At 43.3% G+C, this 27655-nt stretch overlaps 1 protein-coding gene across 1 annotated transcript; it reads left to right on the top strand.

Moving 5' to 3' along the window:
• On the top strand, nt 1-27655 carry LOC142490777 (uncharacterized). Its single transcript, XM_075593195.1, has 3 exons — nt 1-74; nt 438-1025; nt 27510-27655. Exons 1-3 carry the CDS (start codon nt 26-28, stop codon nt 27653-27655), a joined length of 783 nt encoding a protein of 260 aa, XP_075449310.1. The 5' UTR covers nt 1-25.

The following is a 27655-nucleotide window of genomic DNA, read 5'->3' as shown; positions in this document are numbered from 1 at the left end:
CCCTGGAGGACATGTGTCACCTGAGATGGAACAAGTGTCTTCACCTGGGTCAGCCAGCTCAACACTACTAGAAGGTGAGTGTATCATTTGCTGGCCATATAATATGTGCTCTTCTATATGTTATGTTGTCATGTGCATTATTTGTTTTGCACATCTTCTTTAAATAGGATTACTTAGTGTCAGTGAAAATTAAGTGTAAGGCAACATGTATTGTGTTAGTGATGTTAATTATCATGTAGGACTTCTGAGTTTAGAGCAACTTTTCATTCATTCATATTTCATACTGAGTCCAAACATTATTCGTAAGTCAAGGTAGTTTTTAATGAGGTTATAAAACGTATGCTAACATGTTAGGTGTTACTTAGGACATAGTACAATTACATAGTAACACAGCATACATTAACATGCCATTTAATAATGTGTACATTTCTTTTTAGAACATCATGGTGATGAGGATGATGAGTATGATGAGGATGACGCCACAGAAGAGACTGAAATACAATCATGTGACCATGAAGAGGTGCCAATAGAAACTGTTGTACCGCCAAATCGTCCATCAACTTCCACATACGATGCAATTGTAGCTTCAGAGGGAAAAATAGTGGACGCAGAAAATCGTCGCCATTCAGACATGATGACAGTGCTGGAAAGGATGATTGGACTGCAGGAAGAAACAGTATCACAATTGGCACATCTCCACAGAGTCTTCATTGAAGTGCCTAAACAGTTGCAAAAAATCAACACCTCATTCGAAGCATTAGTTGTTCAGCAAACACAAGCTAATTACTGGAGAATGACTAATGTACCACAATTCAACACCTCCCAGCCAGGATCTGTTCATGCAGGTCAGTTTTCACCACATTCATCTGATATTCATTCACCAGGCCCAAATGTTACCGGTCAAGTAGCAGAGATTGCTGTGCAGGTTCCTGACGACATACTACCACTGCCATCTGTACAAAATCAGCAGCTGACACCTACAAAGGAGCCCACAAAAACAAAATACAAGCAGTTACTACTGACCAGTTTTTGGTCAAAAACAACAAAAGACACACATGAAACAGACCAACCATCACTTGTGCAGTGTCTACCAACTTGCTCACATGTGTCACTGGGCACAAGCCCTGTCCGTGAACAGTCACTACCCAAAAGCCCTGTAGGTGAATCGCTGCCCAAAAGCCCTGTAGGTGAGTCGCTGCCCAAAAGCCCTGTAGGTGAGTCGCTGCCCAAAAGCCCTGTAGGTGAATCGCTGCCCAAAAGCCCTGTAGGTGAATCGCTGCCCAAAAGCCCTGTAGGTGAATCACTGCCCAAAAGCCCTGTAGGTGAGTCACTGGCCACAAGCCCTGTAGGTGAGTCACTGGCCACAAGCCCCGTAGGTGAACAGTCACTGGCCACAAGCCCTGCCCGTGAAGTGCCAGAGGCCACTCAAAGTGGCTCTGTTGTGCCTAAAGTTGGTGGCAAAAGAAAAAGGAAAATTCAAGAGACAACAAGCAGGCCTGTTACTCGCTCGCAAAAGGAACAAAAAAAATAAATGTTATAATTCAGAAAATATGTCTTTGGCCTTGTTTTGTTGACTTCAGATTATCTAATTACTATTGTATGTATGCTGAAGACTGTGTTGTTTCCAAACTTTCAACTATGTTCTTGTACACGTGAAGTTTTGGAAATGTTAACACATAATTAATTGTGTTATAAATATTTATGTTGTAATCGTCTGTTCAGTAATGGTCCACCAGGAGCCAGTTGCTAAGTTTAGAGAAGCTGCCATTGACTTTGCAGCAAAACATTGCATTTGGGTGTGTTAATTGATGTAAGAATTGCATATGCATATTAGTCACATGCAATTATTAAAACACCTAAGTAAGTGCAAACATCTTTCTTGTATGTGTACAGCAGGATTATGTGTAAATTATTACTTACCTTTGCCTTGCTTGGCCATTGTAATTTTGTCCTTTAATCAGTTGTGTGTTCGTTTCTATAACATCTCAGAATGTATAATAATATATATACACACACACACACACACACACACACACACACACACACACACACACTGAGTGAGTGTGAGTGTGAGTGTGTGTATATATATATATATATATATGTATATATGTGTATATATATATGTATATATGTGTATATATATATGTATATATGTGTATATATATATGTATATATGTGTATATATATATGTATATATGTGTATATATATATGTATATATGTGTATATATATATGTATATATGTGTATATATATATGTATATATGTGTATATATATATGTATATATGTGTGTATATATATATATATATATGTATATATATATATATATATATATATATATATATATATATATATATATATATATATATAGTACTATATAAACTGGTATACACAAACTAATACACTTCATGCTTCCTTGTGAAAACACTATTTTAATAATACAGGCCTAATGTTTGAGAAATATCCTAAGTATGAGACTCTAACAGTATTGTGCTTAAACAAATGTTTATTACTTAATTCAATCATGTTTCTCACCATTTAAATAGGTTTCATACAAGGTATACTTAATGCCATCAATGTTGTGTGTACTCCTGCAATATAAAAAAAAAAAAAATATTATATATAAATATATATATATTTTTATAAGAGATATATTTATATATATATATATATATATATATATATATATATATATATATACACACGTATTTAAACTCATGCAGACAGGGAGTTAACCAGACTTTCACATACACACAGAAATGTAAGCGGGGAAAAAACATTTCTTTTTGCAGGTGTGTTTTTACTGATATGCCTGGCTAAGAAATATTTTCACACACTGGTCTTTGTTAGTTTTCAAAAAAACACTATGTGAACGCATTCACAGTCTAGGGATGTTTTTCACAAACGAGATAAAAGAAGGAGAAATGTTTCTCCCACAGTCCCATATCACGAACCACAACTGTTAACCCAATTAGACAAACAAATCCAATTGGCGTTTGAAATAAGGAGTCAAAGTAGTTACTTTTGTTGACCTTGACAAGGAAAAACAGGAGTTTGTTAGCCATTCAGCACATTCATTTTGATGAGCAAATAACACAGACCTGCACACAGCTTTTGTGCTACTCAGACATGGCTGATGAATTCGTTAACAATATTAATCCCCTTTTAGGGTATAAGTACATGATCTGTGAAGCCATCTTGAACAGTCGCGGACAGAAAGCAAGCACACGCCAAATCGATGATTTCATTCGAGCAAAATATCCTTATTACCAAGACCGTAAGCATGCACGGAATTTTAATTCCTCAATAAGATTCACTTTATCAAGTAATGACTTTTTTGAACGTGACCAGGATAAGCTACAACACACCTATGGTTTCTGGAAGATTGCCCCGGAAAAACAATTTATCCTGAAAGACGGCACTTATATTGTCGTGAAAGGCATATTTATTCCTAATGGCAATAGCAATGTATCCGCTACTACTGATCCGTTTGAATCGATACGTGCTGCAATATCTGCAGCCTCCATTCCTGAAACCCACATTGTACAAGAACAAAAGTACTATGATTATGTACCAAGCCTTTCAGCTGAAATTGCATTGGAATGGGAACCGGAAGAAATGAACCTACCTCCCGACCAATTATTTGAAGAAAGCAGTGGCGATTCCTATGAGCGCATCCTGGAGGAGATATGTGCCATACTGGATTCAGCGGTTGGGTTAAGCGTGGATGAAAATGGCTTGCATTTCTGGAGCGACCAGTTGCAGCCAGGCGAAGAGTTAATTCTAGAAGAATGGTAAATATAACAATCGTTATGCGTTGACTGCGTTTAAATTTTTTTTTTTTTTGTAACCACCATTTTCACTTTCAATGCGTGGATACAGCGTAACATTGCAGACTGCATAACATGTAGCGATCACAAACAAATTGTTTCCTAATACAATATAGTAGGACCTGAAAGAGTAGTACACATTGCTGACGGAATAAATATACGTACTTTCCTATCCCTTTAAACATATTAGCAACATTTTACCATTACTCTAACACATACCTGTTTTGTTATCATGCAACATCTACAACATTGAAAACCGGGTCCACCACGTATGACGTGGGACCCTTGTCATGGGCCAAGGCGTCCTTAAAAAGGATTAGTGATGTAAGTCCCGCCCCCAAGCGACGTGCGCGCCTCAAAGCCTATTGGCTGTCATGTTTTGTTATAGTAACGGTAACTGCAGTGTGTGATGCGTGCGGCTCAGTGTTTGTAGGCGTACCCTGGGCGTTAGCCGAATGTTAATTGAGTGGGAGGAGTGTTAGCGTGCGTTTCACGCTGGCTTAACATGACGTCACACGTATTGCATTTGCGCATTGTGTTATCGGCCGTGCTTTCTGTTCAAACACGTCTGTTTAAAAAGAATACAGATGTACTCGTTTAGAACGAATGTAGTTTCGTCTTCATTGTATTTGAAATAAAGATGTTATGTTTACTGGTATTTTCAACATGTATTGAACGCACAACGTACGCTTTGTTTTGCGCATGCGCTAACAGTTAGTGGAGCCAAGCGTGAAGTGCGTGCGCACACAAAGATGTGCGCGCACATCTTTCAGTATACAGGCAACGTTCACTTCTTATACATAGTTATGCCTGCTACAAATTTAAAGAAACATTACATACTGATGAACAGTTTTACTTCTAACATATAAGTGACTGACGTGTGTATCTACACAATCATATAGAGCTGCGTAACGCGTTGTCACGGATGCATATCTAGTAAGGTGCCATCTTTGACCATCATGTGTTTGCTGTATTTCAGAGATGTCGGGGAAGATACAATCGGATCAATGTATGATTTCAGAAGAGTCTACCTTTATATGAGATGATTGTGAGGAGGAGCCACCGACTACTATACTACATATGGAACTAATTTTATATTGCTTGCAGCGCTTATTAACAAACAATTAAAAATGTGATACCCTTATGCCTATATTGCATAAGCACTTAATTAACATAATGATGTTGCAAAAGAGTGCCTCATGAATTTTTATTGAGTGTTCTTTAATGACTACTAACATTTTATGACATGGTGTGTTTTATATATAACAACCATTCCCACTCTGCTAACACATTTGTGTATTCTAATATGTAATGGAACGTATGACTGTCGAAACTATGTAACAATAATAATAATAATATGAGCATGTTCATGTATAGGGCTGCTAGTTGTACGCAGCGATTTACAGACACATGTTTCAGCCTGAGGTCCCTGGCCCGTGGAACGTACAAATGTTTTTTTTCCGCATGAGGCACAGGGAGATAAAGTGACTTGGCCAAGGTCACAAGGAGCCCACACCGGGAATTGAACCAGACTCCCCTGCTTCAAACTATCAGTGCCAGTGTGTGTCTTTACTCAGTGAGCCACTCCTTCTCCCAATGTAAAGGACACTTACAACCAAGTAGCCATTTATTTTTAAAATCTCTTGTTACATGGGTATGTAGATAAAATGGTTTGGGACTGTAGCAAATAATGTTACTGGCCAGATGTTATGGTCCCCTCCAATGCATGATGTTCTGAATATGACATCACCATCATGTTATGAAGTACGTTTCTGTGTATATTTCATTAACCTAACTAACTATAGTTTACTGTGTTTATTAATCGTTTAGAAATACATAGTATAGTCAATATGATGATATAAGCTACCATAATAAAGCTGGTGTTATCATTTGTCGGTGTTATACATGGATCCTACACCAATTGATAGAGACACAAACAGTTGTCTTAAAAAGTGTGTCTATGCTAGTGATGAATGTGCTCCCGTAAGTAAACAAATAAGTACAGTTATCCCCTTTTCTCCAACCACCTCTATATTACATTAATGGAAATTATAAGGAAACATACATAAAATGTGATGAAATGTGAGTAATCATTTTGTAATACAATGCACATGAAAGCTCAAGAGTAGCTAAATGCATATACATGATACAGAAAGTACATATATGTAACATTTGTGTTTAAACCAATATGTTGGGTTTTTAGTTCCAATAATTATAGGAAGATTGAGGTAGCCACATCTTATGAGAGATGTCAGCAAATATACATACCATGATCAGTCATACTGGAGATATACCTATAATGCAAAGGAACAATATATAAATTGCAAACATTGACATGCCATCTTCAGTACCGTAAACAACACAGCAAAGTGTGTATTTGGTGTTAAATGTACAACACCATGTATATTTCATGACATTCAAAATGTAAATCAGCCTGGTGTACACATCATATGGATGTACATGTTACACTGCACCAATAACATTGTATGTAAGCATACTAGAAGCATGAATGATTATGGGCATAATATGTGTTTTGTCTTAGCATAAGGAATAACACAATGCTAAAATATTATTGCTTTGTTACCCAAGTTGTATTCACATACACACAACTAAAGTACAATTGAAGAGGGATTATATAACCTGTGCAACAATAACATACCGGTGCCACATCCCTTTGTGCACACAGCAGAGAAAAGAAAGGTGTGCAACCCATATTCATCTGTGTCCTAACAGAAGGTTATATAAAGAAACATTATTGTTAATATAACATAATTAAACTATAAAAGTAGTACTAGGAACATATGAGTTTGTACTTACAAGAAAAAAATGAATTGATGAGATTCTGTCGTGTCTGGCCACCACTGGCTGTTTGTTCATTTTCAGCAGCTACATGGGTGGGATGCTCGTCTACCAAAGCCTCAGCTAGGTCTGACTGTACATTGTGCCTGAGTGCAACATTGTGCAAAATGCAACAGGCAAGGATAATATCAGACACTTTTTGAGGCTTGTATAGAAGAGCCCCACCAGTTCTGTCCAGACACCTAAACCTGGTCTTGAGTAGGCCAAATGTCCTCTCTATAACAGATCTTGTAGATATATGGGCTGCATTGTACCTGTCCTCTGCTTCAGTTTGAGGGTTTAGCACCGGAGTCAAGAGCCACGGCCTAATTCCGTATCCTGAGTCACCTATAATGAATGGAGCACACATAAGCTGACATTAGTGATCAAATTGTACAATGCCAACATTCCTAAATCAACATGTGTTTTGTGTTAGAACATGTAAATATGTACTCACCCAGCAGCCAACCAGGTTCAAAATGTCCCTCTTCGAACGCATGGAAGACTGAAGAGTTCCTCAGGATAGAGGAATCGTGACTGGAACCAGGGAACTTGGGTACCACATGCATTATCCTCATCGTCGCATCACATACCACCTGTACATTGAGTGAATGGTAGTGCTTCCGATTGCGGTACACATGCTCACTCTGACTAGGTGCAATCAAAGCAACATGTGTGCAATCGATTGCACCCAGCACAGATGGTATCCCTGCTATATTATAAAAGCCAGTCCTGACTTCCAGCCACTCTGTCGCCTCTGTAGGAAAATGAATATAATTCCTAGCGCGTCTATTGAGTGCATAGAGAAACTGGGTCAAGGCCCGCGAGAATGTAGATTGCGAGACCCCGCCCACTATGCCCACAGTTGTCTGGTATGACGCGGAAGCAAGATAATGTAATGAGCACAGCATTTTAACAAGCCCAGGGACTGCACGACCTCTGGCTGTGAAAAAATCTAAATCCCCCCTTATCTCCTCATAAAGAGCTAAGATTGCTGCTGAACTCAAACGATAGCGACTTACAATCTCCTCCTCACTCATCCCATCTAACAGGGTTCTCTCCCTGTACAGACGCGGACGAGGCACAAGTTGTCTCCTCTGTCTTCTCCTCTGATCTCCTGTCCCTCTACCTGTCCCTCGGCCTGTCCCTCTCCCTGTCCCTGTCGTATCCGCGTCACTGTCACTGTCCCTCGGTGTGTCCCTACCTTGCCCTATATGATTCTCTTGATCATCAAGCATGTCATAGAAAAGAATGTTCCTGCGTCTCCTAAACATTCGCAACATTTTGAAATGAGTAGCTGTGAATGAGCAGGTAATGTGCGTCCTTTAAATAGGTATGTGATGATGTCAGGTGACATAGTAAAATGCAAGGTGTTACATTAACATAATAAAGTACTTCTGTGGCAAGCTGTGTGCACTTGTTGTTCTAAGTATTTGTTGTGTGTATTCTGCAGGGAATGATGATATTTGGCAATGATGTGACGTGAAGCTTTGTACAAAGATTGCTTGCAAATAAATAGTTGCATGTGCAATGCATGTAACACTTGTGAACGCAAGAGTCAGTCATGTAATGAGACAAAAAGGCTGAGATTGACGTGGGAAAAGTTTTGTGTAACATGTGTAATTATCCATGTTATTGTGACATGTTGGCAACAATGAATAGTCGTGTGCATATGCATGCATTTGTGTAAGGAGGATAGTTGGTATAGAATGAGTTTACAAGGTGTCCCAATGATGAATTACTGTACATGTGTGTATAAGTTAGGTTGAAGTGCTTGTAATGCAACGGTTACAATGTAAACATGCAATGTGATTGAGCGTCCAATAAGTGACGTCATGAAAATAGGGAGGACCCAAAAGTATATGTAAACATGAGAATACAGATGTACATGAACGTTTAAAGATGCGTGTCACATTACAAGCATTGTGTAATGTAAAGGAAGATGAATATACTGTGTATGTGTGACATGTGTGACATGTGTGACATCATGTAAATAATTGTCGCTGAGTTGAGTAAAATGTGTGATATGATGTGAGGTTCTCCTTTAAGAGTGTAGTATAGTATTTTCCCTTGCCACATCATCACATGATGAGTAATGTGACCCGCAAATGCTGAAAACATGTAAAAGTCGAATGTTATGCAAATAAGACACGTCAGCTGTGACACAATGCAGGGAATGCCCCCCACACTGTAATGCAAATGACGTTTGTATTGTGAGCAATGAAACGTAAACAGTACTATACTGTTATACGTCCCCGCTCCATTGACTTCCATTGATGTACAGAAGATGTTTTTTTTCTAAGTGCCGTTCCGGCAGCCTTAGCGATCGTTCTCCCGTCCAAACTGCCAACTTTAGTTGGCGGGAGAAATCGGCCATAACATCTCAATTTCGTAGTGCCGATCAGCCCCGATAAGCTGTTTTTTTTTGTTGAATCCAGCCGATTTAAAAAAGTGGCGATCAGTGTCGAAAACAGGCTTATCGGCAGGCGACTGGCCATAACCAAATTATCGGCTCCGAAACCTGGCGATATGAAGCACTTATCGGCGCTTACTGAATCTCAAACCCAATTTTGGCTATAACATGGCCATATTTCCCTTATCAACGCTTACTGCATGAGGCCCATAGTCTCTCTGATTGCCAAACTGTTAATAATATATCAAGAGTACAGAACTGCACATAATATGTATAAACAAAAGGTTTGAAATGTCTGAAGTGTATGAGATAGGAATGCGATCCACCTGCTCTCCCTCCCCCCTCCCCCCTCCCCCCCCAACCTGCCCCTTCCCCCCCCCACCCTTCCCCTTCCCCTTTCACATGCATGTTGACGAACCGATCTGTAATCCCATTTATGTGTTATACTAGCGGGAGAAGGCACTCGGATGAAGCCAGTGCTCAGGGGAAGGCTGAGACACTTGCCCTGATTGCTAGTCCGGTTGACACACACCAATAGTGCAAAGCTATATGTGATATGTATGACAGGAGGGTGGAAATACTTGAAATGATGGAAATGTGGCTATGGCCCCCCCCTCCCCTCCTCCACCCCTCCCCTCCCCCCCCTTCCCTCCTCCACCCCTCCCCTCCCCCCCCTTCCCCCTCCCCTTCCCCCTCCAACTGCCCCTCTCCCCCCCCACCTCCCTCCCCCCCTCCCCCTCCTCCTCCTCATTCCCCCCCCACCCCCAACCTACCCCTTCCCACCCAACCCCCCCCCCTTCCCTCTCATCCCCCTGTTAGTAAACTCGTCCATAATCTCACCTATATGCAATACTAATGAGAAAACTATTCAGAGGAAACGAATATACAAAAGAAAGTTGAAGTTATTTTTCCTGGTTGCTAAACTGTTCACAATATATTTACAGCGCAGAGCTGCACACTATCTGTATGACAAAAGGTGTGAAATGTTTGAAGTGTTTGAAATACGACTGTGCCCTCTTCCCCCCCTCTCCCTCTCCCCACCCCCCCTCCCCCCTACCCACCCCCTTCCAAACCAACCCCCCCCCCCTTTCACACCCTTGTTAGCAATCCTGACCACAATCTCACCCATAAACTATACTAATGGGAAAACCCTCAGATGAAGCAGGTGTACGAAGAAAGTACAAAAGCATACTCAAGTGTATATCCCAAGATCTAAAGTGGGACTCGGACCGCCCTCCCTCCCCCCCCCCATTCACCACCACCCCCCCATTCGTTGACTAAGAGTCTTTGTTAAAGAAAGTAGACGGTACTACACGAGAAAAGGGAAAGAGGGTTAAGTAAATTTAATAGAGGGTCTGGACCCCTCTGACGTCCAACGGCTGACGAGACCGGAACCACCCCTGAAGGGCTCTTTTAGCCCAAATGCCAGTCGCTCTTAGGACTGGCAATAATTTGTCAAGGTCTATAGTAGACCTCATTACTATCTCTCTCTATCTATCTGCTGACCCTGTCCAAGCAGATCTTTGCCCTAACCTCCTCAGCTCAAAATATCTATTCGAAACAAAAAAAGCACCCAACTTCTATGTTTACAGAAATATAAATCAGGCTCGGACCTACTGGATCACGGCCTCCCAAGTGGGAAAGGTGAGGCCTTACGGTACTACCTAAAAAGGAACCCAAATGGCTAGCCAAACCACAATTAAACTAACCTCACTCAACGTAAAAGGCCTCCAGAATAACAGAAAAAGGAGACTAGCACTCCAAGATATGAAAAGGTCAGGGGGAGACATTATATTTCTACAGGAGACCCACTTCACATCCCAAGACCCCCCAAATTTATTCAAAAAAGTGTTCCCAATGTGTTTTTTCGCATCATTTAGTAGTAAGAAAAGGGGAGTGGCTATCCTAATCAGACAAGGCACCCCATTCAATCACATCAAAACAACAGCGGACCCAGAGGGTAGATTCCTAGTGGTATATGGCTCCCTAGCGGGCTCAGCAATCGCTCTGATCAATGTATACGCCCCAAACGAGAACCAAACAGAATTCTTAAAAAATGTTCTCGAGGGCGTTGACCCGGGATATCTGTCATCGATGATAGTGGGAGGAGACCTAAACATGGTCTTAAACCCTACCGAGGACAGATCAACCACAATGGGACCCCCCCGTACAACCCCCTCCCAGATCATAGGGAAAAGGTTCAGGGGAATTCTGAGCGAGTTTTCACTGGTGGACGTGTGGAGAACCCAGCATCAGGGCCAGAGAGACTACACTTTTTACTCAGCACCTCACCAGACCTACTCTCGAATAGACCACTTCCTGGCCACCAAAAATGTGTTGGCGGCAACTACCAGCTCTGATATAGGACCAATCACATGGTCTGATCACGCCCCGATCACCTTAACCTTGTCAACCCCTTTTGAAAAAACAATAAATTACTCATGGAGGCCAAATGACTCATTACTCAACCATCCTGAGATAGAAAGGGAGATCAGATCCGCTATTCGAGACTACTTTCTTTTTAACTCAGGATCCGTTTCCTCACCAGCAATCCTGTGGGAAGCCCATAAGGCAACCATCAGAGGGAAATTCATTTCCATCGCGTCCCACAGGAAAAAAGCCCGCCAAAAACTAATAAAGGAGCTTACAGATAATATCAAAACAATAGAGCAAACCCATAAAGCTAACCCCTCAAAAAAAATATATAAAACATTGACAACAGCCAGAGCAAAACTTAGACAAATCCAGCTGGAGGATGTTGAAAAGGCCCTCAAATGGACCAACCAACAATATTATGACAAAGGTAACAAGGCAGACAGACTCTTGGCCACTAAATTAAGAGGGGTACATAAAAGGTCCCAAATTACGGCGATCAAGAGCAGGTCTGGTGAGATACAACATAGTGACAGCAAAATAGCAGCCGAATTTACAAAATTCTACACCGAACTCTACAACTTAAAATCTAAAAATGGCCGTCCTGAACCGATAGCATCCAAACTAATAACGCAATATTTAGACAAATGTCAACTCCCCACATTAACGGAGGAGGAAAACACAGTCCTCAATGCTGAGATTTCAAAAGAGGAACTGGAAGAGGCGGTCAAATCACTAAAAATTACTAAGTCTCCTGGCCCTGACGGTTTCACCAATGTCTACTACAAGAGATTCTTGCCAGCACTATCCACGTATCTCTTAAAAATATTTAACGACTTTATGGAAGGAAACCAAATCCCCCCATCAATGTCCCTAGCCACCCTGGCCATAATACATAAAGAAGGCAGGGACCCGATGCAATGTGGAAGCTATCGTCCAATCTCCCTTCTCAACTGTGATCTGAAATTATATAGCAAAATACTTGCAAATAGATTAAACCCCATCTTACCGAGACTAATAAATAATGACCAAGTAGGATTTGTCGCGGGCAGGCAGGCCTCAGACAACACTTGGAAGATAATAGATATTATTGAGCACGTCCACCTCACCGGGACCAAAGCATTACTTCTGAGTCTAGACGCAGAGAAGGCATTCGATAGAATAGATTGGCTATTCATGGACCATGCTATGCGCAAATTTGGCTTTAAAGACGCATACCTAGAAGGGGTCCGCAGATTATACCAAAACCCGTCAGCAACAGTAAAATTGCCAGGGGGCAGTAACCAGAGATTCGAGATCACGAATGGAACTCGACAGGGATGCCCCCTATCCCCTCTCCTCTTTGCACTAACCATAGAACCCTTAGCATCAGCAATAAGAGCCAATAGAGACATCAAAGGAATAGAAATTGGACACAGGCAGCACAAAATATCACTATTCGCAGATGATGTCATCCTAACCCTTACACAGCCCCAAACCTCCCTACCCAACCTCCAAAAAGAACTTCAAGATATTGGAGTTATATCGGGGTATAAAATTAACAACGACAAATCGGAAGCCCTAAATTTAAGCCTGCCAGAGCCAGAGGTGAAACTCCTCAAACTAAACTTTAATTATTGATGGAGCTCCTCGAGTATCAAATATTTGGGAGTTAAGATAGCGAGGACCTACCAATCCCTACATCAACAAAATTACCCGACCCTGTTCCGGAAAATCAAACAGGATCTAGAAAAATGGGGAGGATATCAGATATCATGGATCGGGAGGATGATCTCAGTCAAAATGAACATACTCCCTAGATTATTATATTACTTCCAGACTCTTCCGGTCCACATCCCTGGCTCAGAATTAAAGAACATTCAAAAACTAATCTTCCACTTTATTTGGCAGGGTAAGAAACCCAGAATTACCAAGACAGTTCTCTTGGCCTCAAGGGGGAGAGGAGGACTTGGCGTCCCAGATATCACAAAATACTACCAAGCCGCACAATTGCGACAGGCAGTAGTCTGGAACGCCAACCCAAACCAATACTGCTGGCTAGATATAGAAACGTACTATGCCGGGACGCCTTCACTGCCAGCTTGCCCTTGGTCCCTGAGCAGGGAACACATGCAGAGTAGTAAACTTAAATTAGGCCCGATGAGACACACATGGGAGACCTGGATGAAATGCAAATTTAAATTTAAGCTCACAACACCTCCTTCCCAACTTACACCAATTCATAAAAATCCGAAATTCCCCCCTGGCTGTGAGCCCAGACAATTGGATCAATTCAAAGCAAAAAATATTAGAGCGGTTGCCGACCTCTTTGAGTTTTGGGGAGTTCCTGAGTTATCAAAATTTACAAACCAAATATGAAATAGTAGGGCTGAATGTCTTCAAGTACCTACAAATTCGGCACTTTGTTCAAACACTATCCCCAACATTGGATTTTCCCCCTCTCACTGGATTCGAGCGGCTCTGTAGAGAAACAGGCCACCAGAAAGGTCTCATAACACAAATTTACGCAGAATTGGAGAGGGCCGTAGAAGCCCCCACACATGACTATATGCTGCATTGGGCAGCAGAATTGGATATAGTTATAGACCGAGAGGACTGGGAAAGTATCTGGGAAACAGCTGCAGGAACTTCCATATGTACCACAATCAAAGAAAATATATATAAAATATTGTTTCGCTGGTATCTTACCCCAGTTAGAATAAATCAAATCTACCCCCAGGCGTCCAATCTATGCTGGAGAGGCTGCGGTCAAAAGGGGGACATGGCCCATATTTGGTGGACATGTCCGGAAATTCAGAAATACTGGGAAACTATGCAAAAATTAATTGAAGAGGTCACAGACCTCAAAATCCCTATTGATCCGTTGACTTACCTGCTGGCCAGGCCCCTAGAAAACTTGGACCGACCAACAGGTAAATTAATCTCCTTCATTCTTACAGCGGCTAGATGTGCGGTGGCGGCCGCCTGGAAGAAGGTGTCTCCCCCCTCAAAACAAACGGTAAAAAATAGGGTGCAAGAGGTGATGAATATGGAGAAACTGTCAGCCTTTCTGAAAAGATCTACTGACTCCTTTAATAAGACATGGGACCCATGACTGACCCAAATGGCACCCCTACGTCATTAAACCACATAAGAGAAGAAAAGAAGAAAAATAGCTCAGAGGCTTTAGCGACAGAGACTGAGGACACGGGAAGCAACGGGCCTTCCCCCCTTTCCCCCCCTCTCCTCCCCACCCGCCCTCTTCTCTCTTTCCCCCTTTTTTCTGTTTCAACACTCGCGCGCTCTGCGTAGCCCCTGGAGGGTCAGGGGAGCGTTGAGTCTTTCCCTTTCCTTCTGGTTTCTTTTACTGATAAAAAGGAGGAAAATCTGTATTAGGCTGTATTAATGTTTATGACTTGAACACTGTGAAATGTTTAAATGCCTAATAAAAAATTTTGGAAAAAAAAAAAAAGAGAAATGCTTAACCCTTTGCTTCTAATTTCAGTATAAAATATATTGACATCTTCCTGGGATATCCTAAAAACCTGACCTGGTGGTGACCCTTGAGGACTAGAGTTGCCCACCCCTGCTCTAAGGGGTCTATGCATCAACGTACAGAAAAGTGGGTTTTGACGCACTGCTCCAGGTTTTTTCTTAGCAGAGTTGCGACAAGTGTAAGAACAGGTTCTTACATCTAATGCAGAATTGTAGACTTGTGCCACTGCAGATATGGCAGATTGTTTTGGGATAATAAAATGGGAAAAGAATGGTGCAAAGAGACGTAGGAATTTTTCTTATTAGGAGTTTATTCAATTTCTTTTTAAATGGAGGGCGGGGCCATGGGGCGAGTAGCTTTTTTGATTGGGCGAGTAGCTTTTTAGGTAATTTATCAAGCCCTGTATATATATATGTAACGGGTATTCCCCCCCCCAATTGCACATATAGTGTGGGGTGCAAGGGAACATACAAGGTTACCATAGGTGTGGTGCATTACCTGTTGGCTCGCAGGAGGGCTGAGCTTCCGCCACGGGGAACCTGGGGCAATTATACTAGGGGTAACCACTTACTCAATTCAGCGCCTCCACCTGCGATGGCTCCCACCAGAGGGGGGTGGTTCCTTGCAGGACAATCAATAATAACATACACGGTGAGGTAAAATAACTAAGGACTTTACTAACATGTAAACAACATATCACAGCAATACCATCATATAACCTGTGTCCCTCTCTAGAGGAGACACCTACTGCGTCGCGCAAGACGCTTCCCCAACACCAGGTGATCCCACCCAGTGTCCTGAGAATCCCACCCAATGTCCCGCACTCTTGGAGAGAACGTGGGTGACTGCGCAGTCACAGTTACACTAAGGGCCCGTTGGTGCACTTGTGACTGTATGGTACCTGCCGAGCACTCCGGTACTCGGATCAGCAACTGGCTTCGCAAAGGGTCAGACATGTGATGAATCCGTCTGATCCTCCAACCGAACTCCTTTGTACGCAGACCGCCAGGGCGGTCTCCCTCTGGAATCATCTCTGTGGACCCCAACGTGGGTCCAACCGCTTCCACAGGAACAGCAGCAGCCGCTGTGTCCCTATCTATCTAAGTGGTACTAACGTGACAGGAACCCTAACCTAGGGCCTGTCCCTGTAGTACAGCAACCTGTAGTGGCTTGGGGAACTCCTATGGGCCTGCAGGGGTTATGGCCTGTCCCACTCCCCTAACTACCCAAGTCCCTTCAGCCTCACTAAATGCTTGCAGCCAACGTGCTGCGCAACAAGGTGCCTGCCTGTCAGACCTCACAGCACTAACAGCTGTGACTCTGACAAGGCAGCACTCTACACTAAGGGCAGTGTCCCTATCTCGGGCCTCCCTAAGCACTTACCCACTAATCTAGTGGGGAGTTGGGGCCTACCTGGGGTGTGGGTACCTATATGGGGCAGGAGCTGCACTCGCTCCCCGCACCCTTCCTTCCCTCACAGCTCCCTGACTCCAACTCACTTAACTGATAACTATCAGCGCATGCAGCAACACCCTGCAACTTAACACTAAGTCCGCTGCTGCCTTTCTTCCCTTCTGTTCCCCAGCTCCCACTAATGCAAGTGACAGGGTCCCTAACCTGAGGGCTGTCCCTGGCAACACTCACTTTACTGGGGAGCTGAGCTATCTCGGGCCCTGGGGATACTGGCCTAGTACAGGGAGTCCCTGACTCCTGTACCCTACCTCCTTCCCTGGGCTGCTCCGGTCTCTGACTGATCAACGTGCTGCAAGCCCGCGAATTGTATCTCTTTGCCTCTGCAGAGTTCCTAAGCCCTATTGGCTCCCTGGTGTCACGTGGGGCGCGCAGAGGCTCCTGGGATCTGTAGTCCCTCTCTAGGGCCCTCCCTAATAGGCTCTGGCTTCGCAGGCTTTTCTGCCTCTTTCCTGCGCATGCGCGAACTATAGGGGGCTGCCTTGACTCCCTCGCGCTACCTCTCGCTAGCCGCCGGGCCCGTAGCAACGCGATCGCGGCCCTAGCGACGGCCCGATCGCGTCCCCGGCAACCGGCCTGCACTAGGGGGCAACGCGCTACTCCCCGCTCCAGCCCTACACTCGCGCGACCACTGCGCATGCGCGAACTAACGCGCAATGGTGGCGCCCTAACCGCCCGGCTCCGAGAGTGCCGGGATTCCCGTGACGCGCGTGCGGCCCTGGCAACCGGCCGCACACGTCCCCAGCAACCCCCGAGCCGGGACCTGACCGCTCTCACCTCCCGTATCGCCCGACGGGGCCGCCATTGGACTCGGCGGCACCCGCAACCTCTAGGGAGGTGAGGGGGGTGCTGATACTCCTGGGAGACCTGGCTACATATATATATATAGCTTTTTTTCAGGTGGAACGCAGTTACTGTACCCTATTTCATAGACCACATGGTACATTTTATAGCATTACAGTGATCTAAAAAAAAAAATCCACAGTTTGAAATGCGAATAAATGTGTATATTATTGTGCATGTACAAGAATAAATACCCCCCCCCCCCCCGGACCCATCGTAACATCAGAGTTCCCCAAGCTTTTATATACATATAACAGAGTACGCTATTTAGTTTGTCAGCATAGACCTCCTGCCACAAGTCCTTTTTTTACAAGGGGCGCACAATATAATTGGACCTGAAGCAAAGGGAGATCAAGACACAAAAGCCGTTACTAAACACACCCACACCAGAAATGTGTTGCCCGGTTAAAAGTGAATAAAATGTTACTATTTATTTTTATGTGCTGCTGCCAAAGAACTGCTATAAAAATAAAAAAAAATCTGAACATTGCTAATACAATGGGGTACACTTGGTGCTGGGTTAGTGCCTAACATGTAAATGATTGCAGTGTGAGGTTTGGGTTGCTGCCCTAAAAAAAATAAAACAATTTTAGGATAAATCTGCTCTTGAAAATATATTTATTAAAGTAACATTACCAATGTTAGCATGTTACTGATTTGTTGAGTTATCAAAACACATTTTATATGCTAATTAGATATGATTAGGTACAGTTCTCCCCCTCTGTACACCAGTAGGCGTGCTAATGAGCTACAGGTTTCCAATGGATTTTTATGTAGCGGTGTTTCCCCCTCTCTCTTGGGGATTTTGCCATTACACGGTGTGGTGCATACCTGCTGGCTCACAGTAGATCTGAGTCTCCCGCGTTGGTGTGGAGGAACACAGAACAGGCTTCTAGGGTAGGATCTGATTCTCTCTCTCGGTGTCAGCTCCTCCATCTCTTGCAGGCCCCAGTGATGTGGGGACAATCCCTGCAGGAGAACTTACTTCCCCTCCCCCTGATAGATTGTAGTCTCAGGCAAGAGGATATCTTTCAACAGGATCACTTTATTTAGTACACTGGCAGATGGAACAGCATACACAGCATACTTCACTTTGTGGGGCTTCACCCTCAGGATGTACCCTGGGCCTCCAGTCCAGGCCAAGGGGCCCTGAAGCAGTCCTTGACCTTCCCTTAGTCCCTGGTGGAGTAAAGGGTATAGTCTCCCTCTCCACTCCCCTAGGGGAGGGAATACAGGTTGGCAGAGCCCTGCACAATTGGTATGGGTAGACCAGCCTCTTTCAAGGAGGTAGAGGCACTGACTAAATTGAGCAGTGCAGCTCCTTAAGTACAAGGGAAGTAGGTACCAGGTCTGAGTCCCTGATTGGACAAACACATGCCTAGTCGCACTGCCTCCCCTGTCAATCAAGAAGCTGCCGTGAGTGGGGAAAACCCATGATAACTCCTGGCAGGTCTGTTCTTACCTGGGCTTACTGCCAGGAGGGGGCAGACTGGTAGCCAAGGAAATCAGTCCTGGCTACATTTATGTAGCATGGCTAGAAGAGAAGAGCAAGTAGATAAGCACATAGGAAAAAACTTACTGATGACAGGAGGGTTAGTGTTGAGAAAAGTGCACGTGAGCATCAGAAACGAACCTTTACTTTTAGGATGTAACAAGCATACACTGTATCATGTAAGCAAAGCAAAAAAAAAAGAAGCTACATTTGTTTTGCTATTAGAGTATCTGTGGCAATTGTAAAAAAAAAAAAAAAAAACCTTTTTGCATCTGACGCAGATCTCAGGAGAAATTAGTTTATTTCAAAGTCAGATCAAGCAGAGTTTTGCAAAAAATACAATAATAATGGAAGTCCCAGGCGCAGCATGTGATACAGCTCACTATAAAGTGTGTTGAATAACTCTTAACTCACTTCTCTTTTAACCACTTTCCAAATTGTAAGGTGGTGTAGATTGGGTAATATAAATAAGAAATACCTTATAACAGTATGTTGACAAAACACACCAAATCCCAGTAAGCTCTTTTTGGGAACCCCTGAGCCCCCACAATATATATATGTATACATGTGTCAAAAAGGAGTGCTATTGAGCGTGGCATATGTATACAACAGACAACAGAGAAGCCCAATGCTACATCCAACATGACAAAGATACACAGTAAAATACTTATATATTCTCTTGAAAAGGGGTCATTTAGTTTAACCCTTTAGCAAAAGCGTTGTCAGCTTGCGAGCCCCGACAAGGCAGACACCTGTTCGCAAGTCCTAACACTACCAGATAAAATACTAATCTACCTCTATTAGGATTAAAATTCTCATTTACCTCTATTAGGAGGGAGAAAGACCACATTGGATCTGTATCCTGTAGAATGAAAGGACCTACTAACTTGGGAAGTGGGGAGGGGCGGGCTTAAAACCTGGGAAGGAGGAGCCACTAACCTCCAACAGCTGAGACAGCTGAGAATAGGTTAACAAAACACAAAACCCCAGCAAGCTCTTTTTGGGAACCCCTGAGCCCCCACAAAATACATATGTATATAAGTGTCAAAAAGGAGTGCTATTGAGCATGGCATATGTATGCAACAGACGACAGAGAAGCCCAATGCTACATCATGACAAAACTACACAGTAAAATACTTATATATTCTAATGAGATAATGGCTGTTGTTTTTGCATATAATTAGCTTTGTGTATCCGTGTTAACCTCAGGGAACATGATATCCGTTATTGATTTTTATACCATGACGTTATGAGCCCTGAGTTACCGGAGCTTTCTGGATCTGGGCCTTGGTGCCTTTTCAGACGTTTGTTGAGTGATTTAGCCTTTCATAGAAGAGAAATTATGCATTGGAAATCTCTGGATTGCATGGAACTGCCCTGAAGTTTAAGGCTGTTGACTCAAGGCTTCTGTGAAGTCATCAATCAACGAATAGCAGATTCAGACATACTATTGATAATGTTAAATGCCTTTCTTCTACAGAAGATGTAATAGGACACAAGATTCTGTATTGTTATCGGCCTCAATAGAAATGTTGGTGCTGGCAAAAATAAAGATAATTTACGCTATTTAGAATAAGGAGATTTTTTTTGTAATGTTGGCAAAGCTAAGGCACTAAATAATCCTATTATTTCCTGAGGGATTTTTTTTCATTGTATATCTGGTACTGTGTATGTGCACCCATTTTAAATCTCTCCCTTAGTGTTAATACAACAACTGCTGTTCTCCTGCTTGTTTGTTAATTTGCTGCTTTGTACAGTACATCTCCCTACATTTTACCGACCTATAACTCAACAATCCTTCCATATGCTGCAATGGTTTCTTGTTGCACCCCGCTTTATTTTCCCAGTTCAAAATGTGACACAAAGATGACCAATATTGTAAGAATACGTCTTTATTTTGCACGAGCCCTGGGGCCCTTTACCGCTGCTCTCTAAGGGGTTCTGGTCGCACAACCCTGAGCGTTCGCAATAGGGGTCAGAGCAGCTAAGCTGTTGTGAAAACAGATTTAGCAAAACAAACAGAAAAATACCACCTTCGTAAATCCTCAGTTTTCTTAGTTCCTCAAAGCTCCCAAAAGCAGTGTGATAGTTCAACTTGTGTAATTGAAAAGTTAGCATGGTACAGTAGTGTTAATTGCAAGATAAGGATAGCATGCAGTTACTTGCCAGCCTCTCTAATAATGCACGTATTTAGCTAAAAACAGCAGCAGTGTAAGGTAGTAAAAACAGCACAGAACCCAAAGGGATATATGTCTTATCTACTTTATCCTTTTAATTGTACAGTAGTTAACCCTGGCCTGTGAATGTTGCTGTTGACAGCAGACAGATTAGATTTTGATAGCCCTTCTTGAAATCCTTCTGGCATAGGCTGACCTCCCCTGCCTGACACTTTTCTGCCCTCTATAGTCTGCCACTGAACAGTTAGGTAAACACTTGGACAAATGATTTCTATTGCCTGTTTAAAGCCCTGTGCACGTTAACCCTTCCAGTCCTGAGGAGAACAGCAGCACACACTGCTCTCGCAATGCAAGTTATGCACACTTCACCTCAATCGACTCCTTCTTAGCATCTGCTAATCTTGCATATTTCGCAATTTTTGTCTCTCCCAGACCATGCAGTGCCTCATTCCACTGCTATGTTTATAGAGGGAAATACATTATGAATCTATTTAATTCTGTAAGGGTTAACATGCCAGGGGGAAAAACAACTTTAACTACAAACTATTAAATTGAATACTATTTAAGGCGAAACCATGGGGATTATAAGACATACGACTTGTCCATTCTTCTGTAATATACTGGAGCCCTTTCTAGTTTCACCTTTATGCTCATCAGTAGAAGAAATATAAATGCACTAACTACAGTCATTCTTATAAAACATGCATTAAATAGATTTACAACCCAAAAATGACATTGCACACCCGTCTTAAAGTGACCCGGATATCTATTACATTTGTATGGGTTATGTACTCCTTCTGTATCACGATAGCTTTGATACAGTAGAAGCATTACCAAGACACTAAACTCCCACAGGTGCCCTATTTGGACAGGCCATCAAGTGTGGGTGTCCAGTATGATAAATAATAAGAGTTGTACAGGCAGTCCAGTGGTGTATACAATTTATTTAGACACATGCCCAGATTCAGAAATGTTGATCCTCACATGGACCTTTATCAAGACGTTTGGAGCACATACTATATACTCCATTTGTAACATACAGTAGTGAAGCTTATAAACTTTCATAAGGAGCAAGTCAATGTTTTGGTGTCACTTTATTTCTCAGTGCCTTGGTTTGTATTCAAAATTTTAATCATCGAAAGAACAGGGAAAGGTGTATTGTTTTCCCCCTTTAAATAGACAAGTTGCAGTGTTTTATTGTCCATAATACCTTCCATTTCCAAAGCACAATTATACAATATACCTCTGGGGCCAAATCCTGACAGTGAATTTCTAGTGCTCTGGTTTGCCGGAGGAACAGTGTTATTGTTATCGTCTAATTAAAGCTGGGTAAACTGAGGCCAAGGTAGAAAATAAGCACTCAACCTTGTGAATTCAAGTAGAGCATCTTATGTTGTCCTCAGCATATCCAGTCATGGTTATTCCTTCAATGCAGAATTAGCAGTGGGATTAAATCAACAAAACAAGATGCTGTCCATACATTTGAATGCGTTACTCACATTATGCACCTTTTTATGTAATGGGGCGATCAGGTGTTGTAATATAAAATAAATTGGATGGTTTGACATTAAAACTCAGGAAGTTTCTAAAATGATCTATCCACTGTGTGTTCTTGCAATTTATGAAACCCCATGTTTGTTAAAGTGTACACTGGCCACTGAAAATAAACATGTTACAATGTAAAGCAATGTATTGTGACACACTTCCAAATAGGTAAATGTAGATCCACATAACATTCTTAATGCCCATCAAACACAACTGCACCCTCTCCAACACTGCCTACAAACTGCAATAGGAAGTCACTATTGTGATTATTGCTATGCATTCACATAGTATGGCTCCCAACGGCAGGTCTGCATTCTGCAGGTGATTTTGAGACTCTGTTCAATATGCTGTGAATGAGTCTCTCTAGAGCAGGGGGGCGCAAACTTTTTTCCCTGCGCCCCCCCTGCCAACGGTCTCCTCACTCCCGCGCCCCCCCTCACCCCGTTACCTATGCTCTGGTGCTATGGCAACGTGACGTCACATGACCTTGCAGCGTCATTTGATGCCACGTTGCCATGGCGACGCGAGAAGGAAGCCGCCGGAGTCAAGGTAAGTAAAGGCTTACAGATCCCCAGGCACTTAATTTAAGTGCCTTCAGGAAGCGCGCAGGGGCCTCTGTAAACCCCGCACCCCCCCGCAGACTGTCTCGCGCCCCCACTTTGCTCACCGCTGCTCAAGAGAACTCTTTGCTAGAGAACATCTCAGCTCCATTCAAATGATATTCCTATTGATTTAGGGCAACACTTGTACTTATTTTGAAGCTTTCTTTTTTTTTTTTTCAGAAGAGGAAGGGGATGCGACTTTGTGAATGGCTGCTATAAAAACAAAAAAATGCTTGTTACATTATAATACTTTCAAAATGTCAAGTATTTTCTCATAGTACAGAACTGATTTATTAAAATAAAACTCACACATGTAGGATATTGCTTGGACTGCAGCTGTAAATAGAAATACATTCATAAGACAGTCCATCATATACAGTATGATAATATAAAAACACATTCACCACTGTATTTATTTGATAGCAATTCATTGTGCTTCAGTGGGGACTTAGTAATAAAAAAACAAAAAACAAAGCCCATGCTGGCTCTTTCTTATGAGTGTGTGCACTAACCATATCTCCGTAAGGCAAAGTATTTATAGTCTCTACTTAACAACACATATACACACACGGTCAATTACATTAAGTGAATATAGTGCAAATAGTGAAACACGTTTTAAACAGAACCAGCAGAAGCTTCAAACGCATCAAGTGCACAGTTCATGTGTTTGCTATTACTACGCCCACATTTAAAAACAATACATTGAATATGAAAGGATTTGTAAAAATGGAAACTGCCGTATAGGACCGGTTACAAAAAAATAACATGCAATGCATCCTGTTTTCAGAAAACAAAATGCTGATCAGGAGTGGCATTCATATTATGTGAATACACAAAATAAAGTGTTTAAGCGTTTCTGAAAATGTTAGATTCTACATTTCTCAAACTAAAAGGTTAGTGGAGGATTTCAGTGACTTATTATCAGAGTATCAATAAGAAGAAGTGTACTTGCACCTCCAATCGTTTAATCTAAACATACACAAAACACATTGTAACAACATCACACTCCTGCCGGTTGTAGGTATGAACTAACAATACATTTTATCTCAGCACTCGCAAGTTAAAAACAAAAGTGAAAATAATCACACTCCAGAATAAACACTGGATTGTATTTTTATTAATCAGATTTCAGTTACATTTCCACCCCGCCTAGAGAAATCCAAATTCACGCTGGTTTCTTGATCATAGGTTTGGAACAATATGATGGACTTTGGAACGTTGGCATTTTGTGGTCTCTTTAAAAAAAAAGTCCCTGAAAAAGATTGCAGTGCTACAGTATGTGGCATCTCAAAACATTCTCAATACATAGAAGGAAATATTTAATTAAACTAATATGGATACCAAATTATCTTATTCAAAGTAGGTATATACAGTTAATAATACATTTCTGAGGAACAAACAGTGGTGGACTTAAAGAGAGATATAAAGAAGAGCAGTAAATAAAAGAAATGTCTTAAAACATATGACCTTTGTCACTGAATTAAAAAATTCAGTACAATCCTAGATTAATTAAAATACACAATTGCATACTGTGATGCCCAGACCACGTTGCAGTCTCTTTTAGTCCCAGATTAAGGCCGGAAACATGGTATTTCTCTATACAGGGGGTTTATTTACAGGATTAAATCATACATCAACAGGCCCACCGTCCCTTTAAGTAAAAACAAAACATAAAAACAACACCTATTCCCTTTAGGGAAAACCAACTACACTGTAGCTTTAGCCCTACGAACTGGATGGCCAGCTAAGCTGGTTCCCACCCCAAAATAGGTACTATTATATTTAAATATAGACGTCTCTGAACACAGCAATATAGTGCTAAGTACATTAATATGTTACTTTGCTCTTCTCTCTCTGTTGGGGCTCCAAGTAGTTCCCTCTGAACCCTGTGAGAGTTCAGAGAATCCATCCTCTGTAATTCCAGTGCTATGGATAGGACATCCCTGCTTCAGCACGGTCTTGCGTCCTTCATTCTTCCCTCTGGGATTCAAACCCAGGCAGTCCCAGCAGACTCCACGACCAGCGTGTCTAAGAAATTGTGCCAGCCTCTTCTTTAGCTGGGTGTCACGCTGTGCTGCCCACAGACCAGACTAACCCCCAGTACTGAGGTGGAGAGTGAGTTGACCATGCACCCGCAGTAGTGAGGGCGTGCCCGGAGTGTGAATTTGGTAGCGTGGCCAAGGCCAGGGTACAAGGGACTAGCCATAGTACTTGCCAGATCCGGGTATAGAGAGGGAAGCGTAGTGATATCCGTAGCCAATGGTCGAGGGAGGTATAGGTCCGAGTTGAAGAGGTCCGTGAGCCGTGTCCGTGGGGTCTTTGAGGTAAGCGAGGTCAAGAGGTAGCCAGGGTCGAGGAGCTAGAGAGGCTAAGTGGACAAGACGGTTCGATAACGAGATCTGAAATGTAAGAGGGAGCTGGGCATAGGATCCAAACAGCACGAGGCAAATGAAACTTTGCAGAGCGACGTTGCATTGGAGCTACAGGGGTAATAAAGCGCAGTGGGCCAATCAGAGGAGGAGGCAGGGCAGAGGTGAGCTGAGGAGCCTCCTGTGATAGGACAGGTGGGGATGAGGTGTCTTGCTGCCGCTTCAGGGCTGGGGGCGTGAGCCTGGATCCTGGGTCGGGCGGTGGGCAGAGCCAAGCGCCAGATGCAGTGAATAACTTAAGCTGGGCGGAGCGCACTCTGTAAACGGAGCGGGCGCGTGCCCAGATGCAGAGACGGCGGCATGCAGGAGAGCCGCGGGGGAACGGGGGGGCGGACCACGATGAGAGGTAGGAGCAGATGAGACAGCAACCGGTCAGGCAGACAGAGAAGGGCAGCGCCGATGGCGGCATGTGCCCTGATTCCTCACACTGGGGAGCACTTTCTATCTCTCCCTTTCTCTGGAGAAAAGTTTCTCTCTCTCTCTGTCTTGGAAAAGTCCCATAGCTGCCCTATTCCAGCACCTAGAGGACAGTGATGATATCACATATCCCTCCCCCCAGCGAAATATTGTTCTGTGAAGCGGCCCTTTACACTATTCCCATGCACCAGCCTCTTTGTCAGAGAATTTGACATCCATCTCTTATTTTTCCTTGCCTTCCAGTTGAAGACTTGTTCCTTCAGGGCAATTACTAGGCCTTCTGGGCCTGCAGATCGTGAAGATGCACCTCCACCTTTTTCCTCTTGTGCTCAGAGTCTCCTTTATACCTTTGGTTGTTGCCTGTGGGTTAGGTGAAAGCTTAGTTAACGCTTGCTCCGATGGTTCAGCCTTTACAATCTAATTTTTTTGGGGCAGTGTCCCCAACTATTACTGTACCCTTGTCTTCATGGATATTGGTTTCCGTGGCATCCAGATGCTTGGGCACAGCCAATGCCTTTTCCTGTAGTGGAGACACCTGTGCATTACTGAGCCTCATTCTGTTTCAACTCTACCGCCATCTTTTTCATGGACTACTTCTGTGAGCCAAGTGTCTGTTTTAAGTCAGTAACCTTTTTCTCCAACTTTATCTGAGAAACCTCCTGCTGGGCAGCAGTAGAGTCTAACGTAGCGTCCCGTTCAGTCTTCAGAGCCTCGAGCTCCTCACCCAGGTCACGCTTTTGTTTCTCTGCCTTCTCGCGGCCAGCACGCTCAGACTCTAGGTCAGAGCTTTCCAAACGGTGTGTCGTGACACGTTAGTGTGTCGGTTGCAGTGTGTAGGTGTGTCGTGCGAAACCTCTGAGTGGTGCGCAAACTGGGGCCTTGGGGGGGCGCAAGATTATTTAGAGGGGGCACGGGTGGTCAGGGCCGCCAACAGGGGGTTTGCTGGGCCGTGCGCCATCCCCTCAACAAAACTGGTCACCCCTGGGTGACAAGCACGTGCTGGGGGAAAATAAATGAAAAAAAACCCACCTGATTAGTTGGTGCGCAGCCAATCTCTATCCGAGCTGCACAGTGAGGAGGCGCCTTCTCCTCATGGAGCGTGTAAGGTAAGTACAGCTCCATGCCTCCCTTAACTCCGATTCCCCCCCCCCCATGGCTGATTTGCCCCCCCCATGGCCAATTTTGCCCCCCTGCTCCAATTAGCCCACCGTGTGTCCGATCCCTGTTTGTGTATGTGTGTCTGTGAGAGCGTAAAAGTGTGTGTGTGTGTGTGAGAGAGAGTGTAAGAGTAAGATTGTGTGAATGTGTGAATGAATACAGACACCAATCCACAGTCAGTCAGTCATAGTCACCCACCCATGCACCCCAGTGTCTGTCACCCACCCTCTCCATCTCTCTGTCCCCCACCCTCTCCGTCTCTGTCCCCCACCCTCTCCGTCTCTGTCACCCACCCTCTCAGACTCTCTGTCACCCACCCTCTCAGACTCTCTGTCACCCACCCGCTCCGTCTCTCTGTCATCCACCCTCTCTCACCCACCCTCCCCACCCTCTCCCTCTCAAAAATGCATCCAAACATAGGTAAAAAAGCGTTAAAATTCTTCTGCTAGATTATGGAACTGAGGATTCCTCTGGACCCGCTGACCCTTGTGCTGGCCAAACCAGTGGAAAATATCCTGTCCCCCATGAAGAAACTGATCACTTTCATCCTAACCGCAATGAGATGTTTCTTAGCTGCGGCTTGGAAAAAGATTAA

This window comes from Ascaphus truei, chromosome 3 (genome assembly GCF_040206685.1).
Source record: "Ascaphus truei isolate aAscTru1 chromosome 3, aAscTru1.hap1, whole genome shotgun sequence".
Classification (NCBI taxonomy): Eukaryota; Metazoa; Chordata; class Amphibia; order Anura; family Ascaphidae; genus Ascaphus; species Ascaphus truei.
The sequence above is the reverse complement of the archived record's forward strand: the minus strand, read 5'-3'. Positions and strand labels throughout refer to the sequence as shown.

Excerpts from the sequence above, each read along its gene's own strand:
- LOC142490777 (XM_075593195.1), top strand. The coding sequence starts at position 26 with ATGGAACAAGTGTCTTCACCTGGGTCAGCCAGCTCAACACTACTAGAA. Across the intron at positions 75-437 it reads CAGCTCAACACTACTAGAAG|AACATCATGGTGATGAGGAT; the intron begins GTGAGTGTATCA and ends ATTTCTTTTTAG. Across the intron at positions 1,026-27,509 it reads CAAGCAGTTACTACTGACCA|ATTATGGAACTGAGGATTCC; the intron begins GTTTTTGGTCAA and ends TTCTTCTGCTAG.